Source organism: Lissotriton helveticus, chromosome 3_1 (assembly GCF_964261635.1).
Source record: "Lissotriton helveticus chromosome 3_1, aLisHel1.1, whole genome shotgun sequence".
Lineage (NCBI taxonomy): Eukaryota > Metazoa > Chordata > Amphibia > Caudata > Salamandridae > Lissotriton > Lissotriton helveticus.
The window spans coordinates 990,411,268-990,424,797 of NC_136061.1; the positions used below are offsets into that span (position 1 = coordinate 990,411,268).

The 13,530-nt window shown below is 43.1% G+C and overlaps 1 protein-coding gene and 1 long non-coding RNA gene across 2 annotated transcripts in view; one reads left to right on the plus strand and one right to left on the minus strand.

Annotated features, from left to right (window-relative positions):
• Positions 1–275: 275 nt before the first annotated feature.
• On the minus strand, positions 276–2,270 carry LOC144823176 (uncharacterized). The gene is made up of 3 exons (XR_013608747.1): positions 2,132–2,270; positions 620–670; positions 276–387 (listed from the first exon to the last, which is right to left on the minus strand). It is a non-coding gene; the product is annotated as an uncharacterized LOC144823176 (long non-coding RNA).
• A 7,518-nt stretch (positions 2,271–9,788) lies between these two features.
• CERKL (CERK like autophagy regulator) overlaps positions 9,789–13,530 on the plus strand; it is a 514,456-nt gene continuing 510,714 nt past the window's right edge. The window contains exon 1 of the mRNA XM_078681475.1: positions 9,789–10,164. Coding sequence (XP_078537601.1) covers positions 9,876–10,164 — 289 coding nt within the window. The 5' untranslated portion in view covers positions 9,789–9,875. The remainder of the gene's footprint in view (positions 10,165–13,530) is intronic.

Here is a 13,530-nt window from a genome sequence, read left to right on the forward strand (position 1 = left end):
CATTAGCTGAAGCTGTTTAATGTGGTGACCAGTGGCAAAAGACTGAAAAGAGTAATAATTAAATGAAAAAGCATCAAAGGGGATGTGTTAAGATGTAATTTTATTGATCTAAAACACACCTGTGGCCTCATAGGAGCCAGGATACTGAACAAGAGAACATAGAGACAGTCCAGGACACTGTTCAAGAGGGGAAAAATGCCAGAATAATACAAAAAGAACAAAAAGGCTTAATGAAAGCCAGCAACTTCAATTTTTGTTTTTAGATTCAGAGCAGAGTTTTCTTTAGTCCTCTTCCAGTATTGCAAATCTTTATAGCCAGCTTCCTTCTCATAGTTCTGTTTTCCAGTGATGGCCAGCCTTTATCCGTGCACATAGACTTCAAAGAGTCTGGAGGAAAAAGAAATTAACATACATCAGTATCATGTTAACACCACTATTTTAGGTTTTTAATAGGACGGGGCTGCCTTTAAAATATTCCAATCTATTTATTTCATATAGTGTGCCCGATGAGATATGCTTACAAGGGTTCATAAGTTTAACATTAAGGTTACTTGGTCAAAGAGGTATGGTGAGAGCAAGGCATCGAAGAAGAGGTAGGCAGGAGGTAAAGAAGACTCACCTGTCCAAGTGAAGAAACTGCTGCTGTTCACCAGACGCTGTCACACTTCCTCTGCAAACAGAAAGCAATCAATACCAGATTTCATTTACAAAACCATCATGGAGGCAGCCATGTTGAGCCTGAACTCTACTTACAGTATTCTTATTTGGAAAACAGTCTAAAGAAATACCATACTGACCAGAAATCCAAATAGGAGCTTACAACCAAATGCTAGGAACTGATCTAATTATTGGGAGAACTGAAATTAAATCCCAACTCAAGGTTATGCGCCAGATTTGCATGTCATTTATAGCACAAATTCTCAATGAGTTACAAACCCTCCCCCATTGCTCTTTTGCAGACGGCTGTTAGTTAAGTGTGAAGGAGTCTGTGTACAATAATATGATCCAGGACCACATATGCAAACATATATTTTAACACTGTATGTATATTCATGTATTTTCATAGTCCTAAATCAATCAGAGTGGAAATTGTGCCAGTTGTGGCTGGGTGTGTTTCTGCTTGGGCAACAGAATCCCCCAATACTAGTTGACAAGTGCAAACAGAGCCATGAGGCCAAGCCTAGTAATAGCAAAGCAAGGCAAATTTGCCCCATGGCACTGTTCACCGCCATGCGGAATGGGGCACTCACCACATAACTTAATGGACTCATGATTATTAGGAACAGGGCACAACTCTGTTCTCCAGACCAAGGACAATGGATATATAATGTCAGGTCACCTGTTGCTATTTCTTTTTTCAGGCTGTAAGTTGCTTAGTCTTACTGGCTGAGAAAAACTTGGAAAAACTAGGGGTTCACTATATATTAGCACATGGACATACTTTTTTGCCACGGTAGCATGAGAAAGGTAATATCGCTGCAAGGGTTCAAACATTTTTGTAAGACTGAATCTCAATGCACAGCCACAGTTGCAGTGGCTTTCACATGGCCAAGTGATGGTGCAGGTCTGAAATAGACGTCTAAGACATTCAGAGACAGGAGAGAGATATCCTGTGTGTTCTTTTCCAGCTTGAGGAAGTGAGAAGTTTGGCATTCAACAGATGACTGATTCAATGTTGTCCCTTTACAGTTGCATGACTGAGGCACCAATCCCCTTCACCACTCATTCAAACAAATATGCCTCTGGAAATACTATCAGGGCAGATTGATAGCTTTCCAGGAGACCAGTGATCTATCTGTTCCATAACTCTCAAAGCATTTCAAATTTGTTAAACAAGGATCCATTCTACATCCTTTCAGCATCTAAAACAGGTAATATTGAAGATGGCTATAATCTACGACACAAAAGCTGATTCACAAAAAATAAGGCCCTAAACACCCAGCATTAGACATAACAAGGCTCAAGGAGATCAGGGTGCGGCCATTGTCAGTCAAGCCCGCTCCTATTGCAGACAGGGAGCTGGGTAGGGTCAAGTGTGGATAAATTGGTTGGTTTGTGACAAGAACGTGGTTCGCATTCAGTTACAGATCTGCCTAGCATTTCCCGCACTCCCTTTGTGTTTTCTACTTACCTGCTCGAGTCCTGTTGTCCCGCATTCGGGAATTCGTGGTACCTTGATTGGACGTCTCTGACATGTTACGGCTCCTTTACGCGGGTCTGCCTCTTACAGGTCGTTGATCTCTTCTTCCAGGTTCCTGTCCACATCCATGTTCCCTTGCCAGAGGTACCTGCTTGTGTAACTGTTTCTTCGCGCCAGAGTTTCTTCTGCCTCTCGTCCTGTAAAGAATACAATGAGAGAAGAAAGATATATTTAACCAAAGAATCCTCGTCTATCAGGTATATGATAGGATGATGATGTTATATATGGTTAGAAGGACATAGTTACTTATCTGATTTATCTGATAAACTCACAGCGGAAAAACGGTTATTCTTTTGTTTTCCGTATTTAACATGGGCTGGAAATAAAGAGAAAATAGATGCAAGTTAGTTTCCCGATTTCTTAAGGAGATGCTATATTCTTATCTGACCCAGCACCTTTTTGTGTAGATTTTTCATATTACATCCTATCTAGGAAAATATGATTTTTGCCTAGTATTAACTAGGATGTATATTTTGGGGGTCTAATTGATGGCTACAGTGGCATTTGTTAAGGTTAGTTTTTTTGCAATTATACATATAACTTCTTTTACCATAAGGTAAATAACTAAGCTCACAAAAAAGGGCCACTGCCCATTCTGCAGAACCAGGCAAACAAAGATGTGGGCTCTCAGCCATGCTGCATAACCAGGCTAAGAAAAAGCAGGGCCCTGGCCGAAGGTGCATAACATAGACTCAAATACAATATACCAGTGCTTAGCTGCATAGAACATATTTAATTCATGCTACATACACTAGATGTGGAGCACTGATCTGTGCCAGACACAAGACCTCACATTTATATGGGGTCACTGGTCCGTGATTCATACTCTGGCTTCACCCACAGCATCACTTAACGTCCGAGAGACCATGGAACGGACAAACAAGTGCAAGATTGGGAGAACTGACAAGCACACCCAGGCTATATAAAATGAAAAACACATCCATTAAATTTTTGGGGGGAGGGTCGTGAGGTGAAGAGACTGGATGCGTACTCATTGCACTTATGAGTTTGAGTTTAGTTTGAGTTTAAAATTATTTGTAAAAGCGCGCATACACCAGCGGTTTCTTGGCGCTACAACTAACAGACTTCCAAGGGGAAAGGGAGGCAGGGAAACGTGAAGAATTATTCAAAGGACTTTTTGAATAGGTGGGCCTTGAGTTGTTTACGGAATTGTGGGTACAAAGTGAGGGATCGAATTTCCAGAGGAAGAGAGTTCCACAGGGACGGGGCCAAAGTGGCAAATTTAGAGCCTCCCCACTTCTTTCTGCGGAAACGAGGAATCATGAGAAGAGCCTGGGAGGAGGAACGGAGGTCTCTGCACGGAACATAAGGGGTAATCTCAGATGAGATAAAAGCTGGGGCTAAGCCTAGGCGAGCCAGGAAAGCGATGGAGGCGATCTTAAATTGGACCCGGGCTCGAACAGGCAGCCAGTGCAGAGACTTCAGAAGGGGGGTGGAGTGGTGAAATTTCGGGAGATTGAAGACCAGGCAGGCCGCCTGGTTCTGTATGAGTTGGAGACGCCGTAGGCTATATGCAGGGATACCTGCATATAGGGCATTACCATAGTCCAGGCGGGAAACCACCATGGCCAGGACGATAAGTTTGAGAGCAGAAAAGGAAAAGAAACGGGACACCCTGCGAATAGTATGCAGTGAAAGAAAAGAAGAAGAAACCACAGAGCTAACCTGGGAGTGAAGGGAAAGTTGGGAATTAATTTTTATGCCAAGGGTTTTAACTGAGGTAGCAGGAGTCGGAGAGGGACCAAGAGAGGGGGGCCAAAACAATGCTTATGCTTATATATTTCTATTTATCCAACATACAAAACAAACAAACAAAAAATCCTAAATCCTTCCATCCCCTCACTATCATTTTCAATCCAAATAACAGACTAACATGTCCACCTCTTAAATTAGTTCCATATTTCACTATACTAATTCACCACTAACACTGTACGAGTTCCTGAGTAGCGTGCTACTTGCCGAAAAAGAGCTTCGACGCCTCATCAGGGGTAGTAAGCGATATATAAATGCAATTACATATACATTTTAATTTATCATATCTGTTATGCAGTTCAGTAATACTAGAAAGATAAAAGGCAGTGTTCATCTCACCAGGATTTAAACTGTTCCCAAAGTTGTGAGCCTTAACTCACTGAGCTACCTTACACTGAATAGGTTTAATGTCAAATATTAGAAACTCTATCTATAACAACGCAGTAGGTTAATGTGCCTGGTGCAAATAGCCTTATCCAACATGCAAATCAGGGTTTGCAATCTTGCATTCTTAATTCGGACTTTCACCCGCTCATTATAGATACGATTTGGAACCTTTATATTTAAAAATCCTTGTGTACTGATGAGTAAAGGGCTTAGAGTGGGGAAAAAAGCTGCCAAGGCTTAGTGCACCAGAAGGAAGCATGGTAACTGTCCGTGTCGCTGCAAATATATTTTAGGCAGTTTTTCAAAGTGTGAACTCAACCCGAGGTTATTGTGAGTGTAAGACTACCTCTCACATTGCACAAGGTCATATTAATCATTTTTCAGACTTTAAATGATTAAGTGATTTGCCCAGAATCACTTTTGCAGCAGACCAAAATAAAGTTGTGCATATGTTAAAAAAAACAACGAAAATAGCATTGTCTATGCATTTTTTTCAACTTCCAGTGCATTTTACATCAATTACAATTTTACATCAGGTCAAGAATTTAATATCAAAGCTCTTTCCGTTGCAGTTAAGTGAGCAAAATGACTCCCATAATCAGGAAGAACATAACTCCATAGCTGCCATGGTTTCAGATTGCTTATGTGTGACATTTTCGTAATTTCAGTGTAATTATGAGTGACATTCAATGACTTTGAGCGACACAAACTTGCAAGCAAAAATAAAGCAATGAAGACAAGGGAAATTTATGAATATCAGAAATTACACCCATTTGAGCAACGAGAAACTCGAAAAGATCTTCAAACTGCTGCAAATCACCAGAAACATAGCAGCCAAGTTTACAGACTGCTCAAGTGTGACATTTTGGTGGTGTCCATGTGCATATGTGCAGGGCCACTGGAATTAGGTGATTGTGCTGGTATTTTCGCCTAATTGTAGATTTGCCGCATTTGCCACATAATCTATCATCTGCTGCATAATCTGCAGATTTTAAAAACAACTTTGTTTCTACCTCAAACGGTTCAAAAGTTAGTAAAAACACAACAACACGTTGCTGAGCAGTGGAAGGCCCTTTGCAAAGGTTGACTGGTCAACTTTGTATATTGCTATAGTTTGGTGTTAAGATGGTAGTAATGAGGCACAACAAATGCCCACACACGGTTAACAAGCTTAAAAATTTCAAAATACGGAAGTAGTACCATCACAAAATGTGCCGCATACGACTTTTCTTGCCTCACAAATAGCTCTACCGTGTTGCATTATTTGACCCTCCCCTACAATAATTCCAGTGGGCCTGCATATGAGCGACACTGAGTGATATTTTCTTGCAAGTAAATGTAAGCAGTAATTAACCATTACTAAGATCTGTGAAAGGGCTACTAGCCTTCGGAGTTTCTGATCGCTCCTGTTCTCTTTTCAAACTGCTTTCATTTGCAGTCTTTCACCATTAGCCACAGGTCCCCCCTTTTCTCCGCATCTTTTTGAATACCTAATTCTGCATATATTACATCATCTCTTTCCTCAGCCTCTTATTTTTCAGTGTCGTGCAAGCACTATGTGTATGGCCCCCTTCACCACGCTCCTACCCACCCTCTCTTTCCTCACCTTCAACCACACTTTCCTTTTTGTGCACTCAGTATTTTGACATCTGCTTATTACTCCTTCACACACTTTTATATAAGATAGAAATCACAATAGGCACTCATGTGAACATCTCTCTGTAGAGAGGCCAAGGTGTTGAATAGTCTGTACCTTTATTTGACCTACCGACAGGCACTGCGGGAAGCTCTCTAAGCCTTCAGCCTCAGCCACACAGCGCTCTATAGTACCCCATAATAAGCACTAACCTATAAGTTTAAACTGACTCAGACAGCTATAACCAACTAACTCAGTCAGTGCACTGTAGAAGAGGTCTATCTGTTTCATTAAACACTACATTAAAATGCAAATACTTTTATGGAATTTAAGATAAAGTCAAAATAGTTTTAAGGGTTTGGATTTTGTTATAATGCGTCACTCTGGGGTAGTGTACCACTGTGAAACAATGGTAAAAAAGAAATGCCAGGTCTGAATCGATGCATGTTTACTTCTCTGTCACGCCGACCCCAATGCTGTGTGGCTGACATGGGGCTGTCTCAAATGTGGTAGTGGCTCTATTACCTTGAGTCAAACAAAGTCTCTTGTTTTTGCCCACAATAACAGGTTTACACAGCAGCTTCCGAGCAGGGTGGCAGGTCCCGACAGAGGCGATCTGTCTGAGATCTGATCCAGAGATAGCGCTGTATGTAACCCTGCCACACACACACACACACACACAATAGCCTACGGGAGCATGAGCAGCATGAAAAATACACGATTACGGAATTTAAACAATAATGTAACAAAATCATGGAGTGCAACATTCAGTAAAACATGGCATTATTGCTAAACCAAGTTACCTAGAGGCAGAGTGCTGCTGGTGGATTCACGTTCGTTCATACTTGGCGGTCACAGCCTTTGACCTGCTCTCGCTCAAGAAGCCTGAGGGCGCGGAGGAGGGGCTGGAGCTGCAAGATACCACAGCTCCAAATCTTTAACAGACCATTGCAGAAAGCAAGCTAGTTTTAGCTTTGAAAGTCACCAATTAGCTGTTTTTTTCTAAATTAGGCACATTCTACTGTTGTGATACAAACCTCCAAACTCTGAGAAAAAAATGTCCCGGACCATACTTACGATCAGTAATCCAATCACTGGCTGTTTCCGATCACTGGCTGCTGAAAACTCGAAATCTGTCCCTTGGAAAAGAAAGTCTTGAGGCTTTTAAAAAGCAAACAATATCCAGCGGGGGAAATCAACATAGTCCCCTTTTGCAATGACCTCGCCAACTTCCTCACGACCTCGCCACCAGTTCTTGCAAACAGTAGAGAAAAGTGACGTATTTCCGGCAGCGCCGGATGTGCATGTTACCTAAAAGGCATTTTATCTCTACTAGTTTTATACTGAGCGAACTCCACAAGTCACGATTCAAAATATTTATCTGAGCCCGAGCATTACAATTGTTCCTATGGCAATTGCTGAAACAAAACACTGTAAAATAACAGTTTATTAAAGACGTACTGTATCATTGTTAAGAGAAATCCCTCCCGCGTCTCGTATGCTGTGATGCAGTTTAAAAGAGGGAGGGTGACACTGGCCTCTGGCTGAATGTCTCCTCAAGGCTCACAGCACTTTACCGCCCGCTGTGCTGCATGAATAGCTCCTAGCAATGCATCTGGGAACGCCTTTGAACAATTAACTTCTATTCGAGGCCTGCTGTAAAGTGAGAGGGGATTGTAATGCGTTAAAGATTTAACGCTGCTTAAGTGGGAACCGGGGAAGCTCGGTGTCAGCTCACAATCTGTGACTACATTAAGTCTGAAAAGGGTTGTTACAATTGGGTTTTTTCGTTTTATGCCTGCACAATGCAAATAATGCAGATTACGAATTCATGTGCATTTGTTGTGTTTTCTTTACTAAAGCACAGATGAAACTTTAGCCAGTCTAGGTTTTATAATCTGCAGTTTATCTATGGTTTGGTATTTACGTTTTGAAAATGAAGACTACATGTCCCACAATGCAACCAAATCACACAATGAGCTATTAATGTGTGGCATCACCATTATTTCTTCCTTTGGCTTTAATATATTCCTGAAAGAGCAGAGTTTTTGAAACACATGTAGTTCTTATCCGTAACTGGCATCAAGAATAAATGTGACAATAAATCTGTTTTTGCTTATTTGATTGGGCACAAACAGGCTGCATTTTAAACATCTCACAGGGGTTAGGCACATGCTGCAGAATTTGTGTGTGTCCAGTAATATGCAAGCACCTTAACCAAAGTAACACAACTTTGAGGGTTAAACCTCTTGCTGAAGAGTTCTAGGTATTGTCTAGTCCCAGTTTTCATTCTTCATAAAGTAGCATTGAGGATCAATGTGTCTGCTGCAAAATAAAACATGGAACATGCAGCTCACAAATTTGTATTTTATGTGATAGTCCAGTTAAGTAGGTTACTGCTTTTGTCACAAAAAATACTTTTGTTGCTTACAGTTCATAAACTACAATACTGCTAAAATGGCACAGTGAGCTCAAAAACGACATGAAGGAGCAGCATGCAAACATCAAAGCATAGATTGAAAAATGTATAGTTTGATTTTATTTTGTAATCTTTTGTTATTCCAACTTTGCGAAAAAGGGTTTCTTTTAATAAGGTCTTAATCGTCAAGAGTAAACTCATCTTGTGAAGACATCAGTCACTAATTTTCAAGCCATCCTAAAATCATCAGTAACAACCTCAGCTAGAGGAGTCATCGAATACTCATTTTCAAGTCATCCTTAAGTCAGCAGGAATACTCACACCTTGTGAAGTCATCAAACACTCATTTTCAAGTCATCCTCAAATCATCAAGCACAGGTTTCTAAGCATTGCTGATTACTTCAAGAGCTTGATGATGTCTGAAGATGTGAAAATGACTTCTAAAGTAGTTGAATGATCATCCAATGGCTCTGGGATGGCTTCTAAAGTAATCCTGTTTGACCTGGGCAGAGAGAAAGAACTGTGGTTGTGTGCTGTCACTTACCTCTGGTTCAAACGTAGGAGGGACAAAAACTCTGCAAACATTTAACAACAAGGTCACTTGTGACTTGATAGTCATGCACAACGCGAGCAAATGCAGTCTCACTCTTTTCTGTAGTGTGGGCCTCTTAGTGCATGTATGTCAATGCTACGAATTTAGGAAACTGACTCACAGTTTTACCCATAAAAGAATTGAAGTTGAGTTGGGGAGAGGATGTGGTCCATCGGCTAGACTGCCAACTTGGTCGCGTCCACATCCTGCTATTCTGGGCAAATCACTAAATCTCCCCATGCCTGAATGTGTAACGTAACCGGTGCTCATGTAAAGCGCTCCAAATCCTTCGGGTCGAATTCGCGCTATATAAAAATCTGCAACAAAAACATGTGCTGTTTTGCTTTCCATAGCTTAAAACTGTTTCCAATGTTCACGTTTTTGCTCTAAACCTCCCTTGTAAGTGTGCCTAAATGATGGCAAGCGTGCATTTATTTCAAAATGTTATTTTTTCAACTTCTAAACTCCTCTGTACGTCTGCATCTACAATTGTCACTTAATTTTAGAATTGGTTTTGAGCTGTTTCACATTAGGGGATGTCTCGAAATGTATTTGAAAATTAACCTTGTTGTGGCATCCGGAGTATTCAAAACCAACACACGCAGATTATTAGTAGGCACACACAGGTGTTATTTAAACATAAAATACAAAAGCTCGCAGGAAAATACAAAGAAACTTCGTTAAAGAAACAGACTTGCCTCGTTAGTAACAGTCTCCTCCCATAGCTCTGAGACGCACCAACATGGCGGCCGGCAACGCGAAAGCCCCGCCCACTCGCGGAAGTCTAGCCCTGAAGAGTATGCAAAATCCGTTACTCTAGCAACCGAGGCCGCGCGCATCTAGGCAAAAACTTTCTCGCCCCCTAAAAATGTCAGACAGGACCTTGCACCCCACTGCACGCAGCGGGAAGATCCAGGCCTGGGAAATAATCCCAGAAGAAGCTACTGAGGCGCATGAGAAGAAGACGAGTTGTGGATGGAATGCTTCTTCGTCAGTGGTCCGGGGCGCACCCCAGGCTGCGGCCGACAGGGAGGACAGTGGCGGGGGTCAGCGGGTTCTGCTTCGCGGGATATTTTCTGTCGGCAAGCAAAGCTGCGACGTACAACTGACGGACAGCAGGCTGGTCTGGAGCCCCATCCTGCCAGAACGACCCCCAGGTAAGTACCTGAAACCTGGTAGGAATCTCCGGGATACTTTCAACAACCTCCATTACTATATGTTTGTTTCTTCGGGTGACAGCAGAGCCAAGATATGGTATTATGAAACAGACGTGGGCGTGGCCTGCTGCGGGTCATACTCCTCGGCCACACCCACCAAGCGCACATCTAATACTCCCCTCTGAAATGTCTCAGTTCTCACATCCTGCCCCTCCCTAAGTCGGGCACATTAGTCATGCCCACGCTGCCCGGAGTGTAGCTGGACACACTTCTCTTCATCCCAGTTAGTGCTTTAAATGGGATAAATAAGTGCAGGTACTCATCAATTTAAGCAGTGAATGGAGGAGGGGCTATTGTGGGCGGGGCTAGAGGCGGAGCTTGGAGGCAGGCATTTAATGGGAGCCGCATTTTCTTAGTGCCAATTGTGCTTGATAATACAGAAATATTTCTGCTATCTGTAGAGTATTTGGATTGTCCTCCCATGTGCAAAAGGTTACGTTTATTATTGTGGGAATGTCATACCAATGCAGATAGTCTCTGAGCCTAGGCACATATGAAACATAAAAATCATTTGCCCAGAATCAAAGGATGTTGAGCTGAAGCTGTGACTCAAACCTAGTTCTATAGTTCCTTATTAGGCAGCTCTGACCCTAACATTACATCCTCTCAATTTTCCTATCTGGGAAAGATGCCAAACAGCAGGCCCGGTTCTAGCGGGTGGGCCGGGTGGGCCAGGCCCACCCAACCAGGAGCCTTGGCCCTCGCAGTGAGGGCTTAAAGGCCGGCATGCAACGCACAGGTTGTGCGTGTCAGCCCGGGCCGAGACAGCTTCCCGTGCGAGCACACACACAAACAGTTTTAGAGATTAGTGCAGCCCGAGTACTTCACAGGTCTTTAAAAGATAATTTACATGTTAATGAGGCTTTGTTTATTTTTTAACCCCTTCATCTCTGCATGGCGAAAGGCGACAAATCCTTTCTTTGACAATGGTAACCTTTGGTAACCTTTGCCTGCTGTCCTGCTGCCTTGATATCTTTTCTATGCAGCGCAGGAAAAAGAAGTTTGTTTATTCCTAGTCACCTTTCCTGGCCCCTGCAGCGGCTTATCACATCAGGTTGTGACAAAAAGTTTGACTAATGGAGTAGGTAAGAGAATGTGTTAATTTTTTTTTCTTTTTAAAATCTGCCCAGGCCCAACAGGACACATACTTGTGTGCTTCATTTAACCACATGAATGCTACAGCAATTCATCCTCTGTGCTGCAGATCCATTATTTCCATTGTTCATGACGAGCTCAGCTCGTCATGAGCACACAAGCAGTGTACTGCATGACGAGCTGAGCTCGTCATGAGCATGGAAGGGGTTAAACAGTTTTTTTTCATTATCATGGCCGAAGCAGGACAACAATAAGACAATACAAAATGCCCACATAATGCTGGTGATTAATGATCCTGCTGGAGAGCAATCATTTGTCTGTTAGTAGTTTTTAAATGCAGATGAGCTGTATTTCATGTGGATAGCTCAGTGGGTTACTGCCTTTGTCACAGAGATCCTTGTGTTAACTTGCAGTTCAGAAGTTACAATCCTAACATAGAACAGTGACCAATGAGCTGCATACAAAAATGAATGGTATGGAAAGAACTTCGCTTTTTTTGTTTTGTGATATAGTTAGAACTTCCCCAGTCTTTCATCATTCTAATGTTGCTAAAATGAGTATGTTTGGGCAGATGTACATTTTTATCAGTAAAGCTGACTCCCATGGAATACTCTTTAAATCCTAAGGTTGTGTTTCCCGTGACCAAACACTCTTAAAATATACTGCCCACCAGTATGGATGACATGTGATTCCTACACTTGTAATCCTCATTGGCTTATGTGACATTCCCTGTAGACTGATTTACATACTTGTATGATTCATTGTCTCTGTATAATGTATGCGTGGTGTAAAGTACTGACATACTACACTGATATGAGAAGCGCTATACAACAATTGAAACGCATATGCGAGAGGGGCTACGTAAAGATGAGGGACCGTGATGGAGGGTGGCAGTGAGGGAATCCGAGGAGGAGGTCGTGGAAGGGGCTATTGAGAGATGAGGGGCACTGTTGGAGGGTGGCAGTGAGGGAATCCGAGGAAGCGGTCATGGGGTGGAGGGAGGAGCTAAGGAGAGATGTTGGGCACTGATGGAGGGTGGTAGTGAGGGAGTCTGAGGAGGAGGTCATGATTGGGAGGGGCTACAGAGAGATGAGGGGCACTGGTGGAGGGTGGCAGTGAGGGAATCCAATGAGGAGGTCAATAGGGGGGGCGGGCTATGGAGAGATGAGGGGCACTGGTGGAGGGTGGTAGTGAGGGAGTCCGAGGAGGAGTTCATGGGGGGGGGCTACGGAGAGATGAGGGGCACTGTTGGAGGGTGGTAGTGAGGGAGTCTGAGGAGGAGGTCATGAGGGGGAGGGGCTACAGAGAGATGAGGGGCACTGGTTGAGGGTGGCAGTGAGGGAATCCGAGGAGGAGGTCATAAGGGGGAGGTGCTATGGGGAGATAAAGGGCACTTGTGGCGTGTGGCAGTGAGGGAATCCGAGGAAGATGTCAATAGGGGGGCCATGGAGGGATGAGGGGCACTGTTGGAAGGTGGTAGTAAAGGTATTTACAGAGAAAGAGGTTATTGGTGCTGCGCCAAAAAATACTTTTTACATCAGCGCCGAAGCCGGCCCTGTCATGGCCTTTCTGTTTTTGTTTATTTAATTAGCAGTCGGGCCATAAGGGCTACTGTGGAACATACTTTAAAGTGCGTGCTAATTATATTTACTGCTATATTCAATGTTTTAAGTATGAAGGTGATTTTACTAATGTTTTTACCGGGAAAAATGAAAGTGGAGCCCAATGGTGCCTGATATGGGGCCCAAGGTAATCTCTGAGATAAGGTGCACTGGAGAGGAACAGTAGATAATCAAGCCCGAGAAGTGCCACTTGCCTGATACTCTCACCTCAGAAACCTCCTCTTCCCATCAAAGGAACACTACATCGAAAAAACACTTTTTGATAGTGATCACATTACAAAGATATTTCGAAAAGAGTGAGTTTTACTGGGCCTTGTAAGACTAAGAAGAGATAAAGGAGGGCCCTGAAGGAGGTCTGCCTAGAAATGTATGCGACAAATCGAGCCCGCAGTGGCCCACCAAAATGCACCCTTGGCCCACCCAAATTCACATTCCTGGAGCCGGGCCTGCCTCAGTCTATGCAAACATAACCCCCCCACCAAGGCTTGAAAGACACTGGAGCGAAGGTGCTAACCACGAGCACACAGCAAGGCCACTTCACTAAGTCTCTCCCTTTTGCCAGCAAACTATAGCTTCAGGGCGCTAGCCT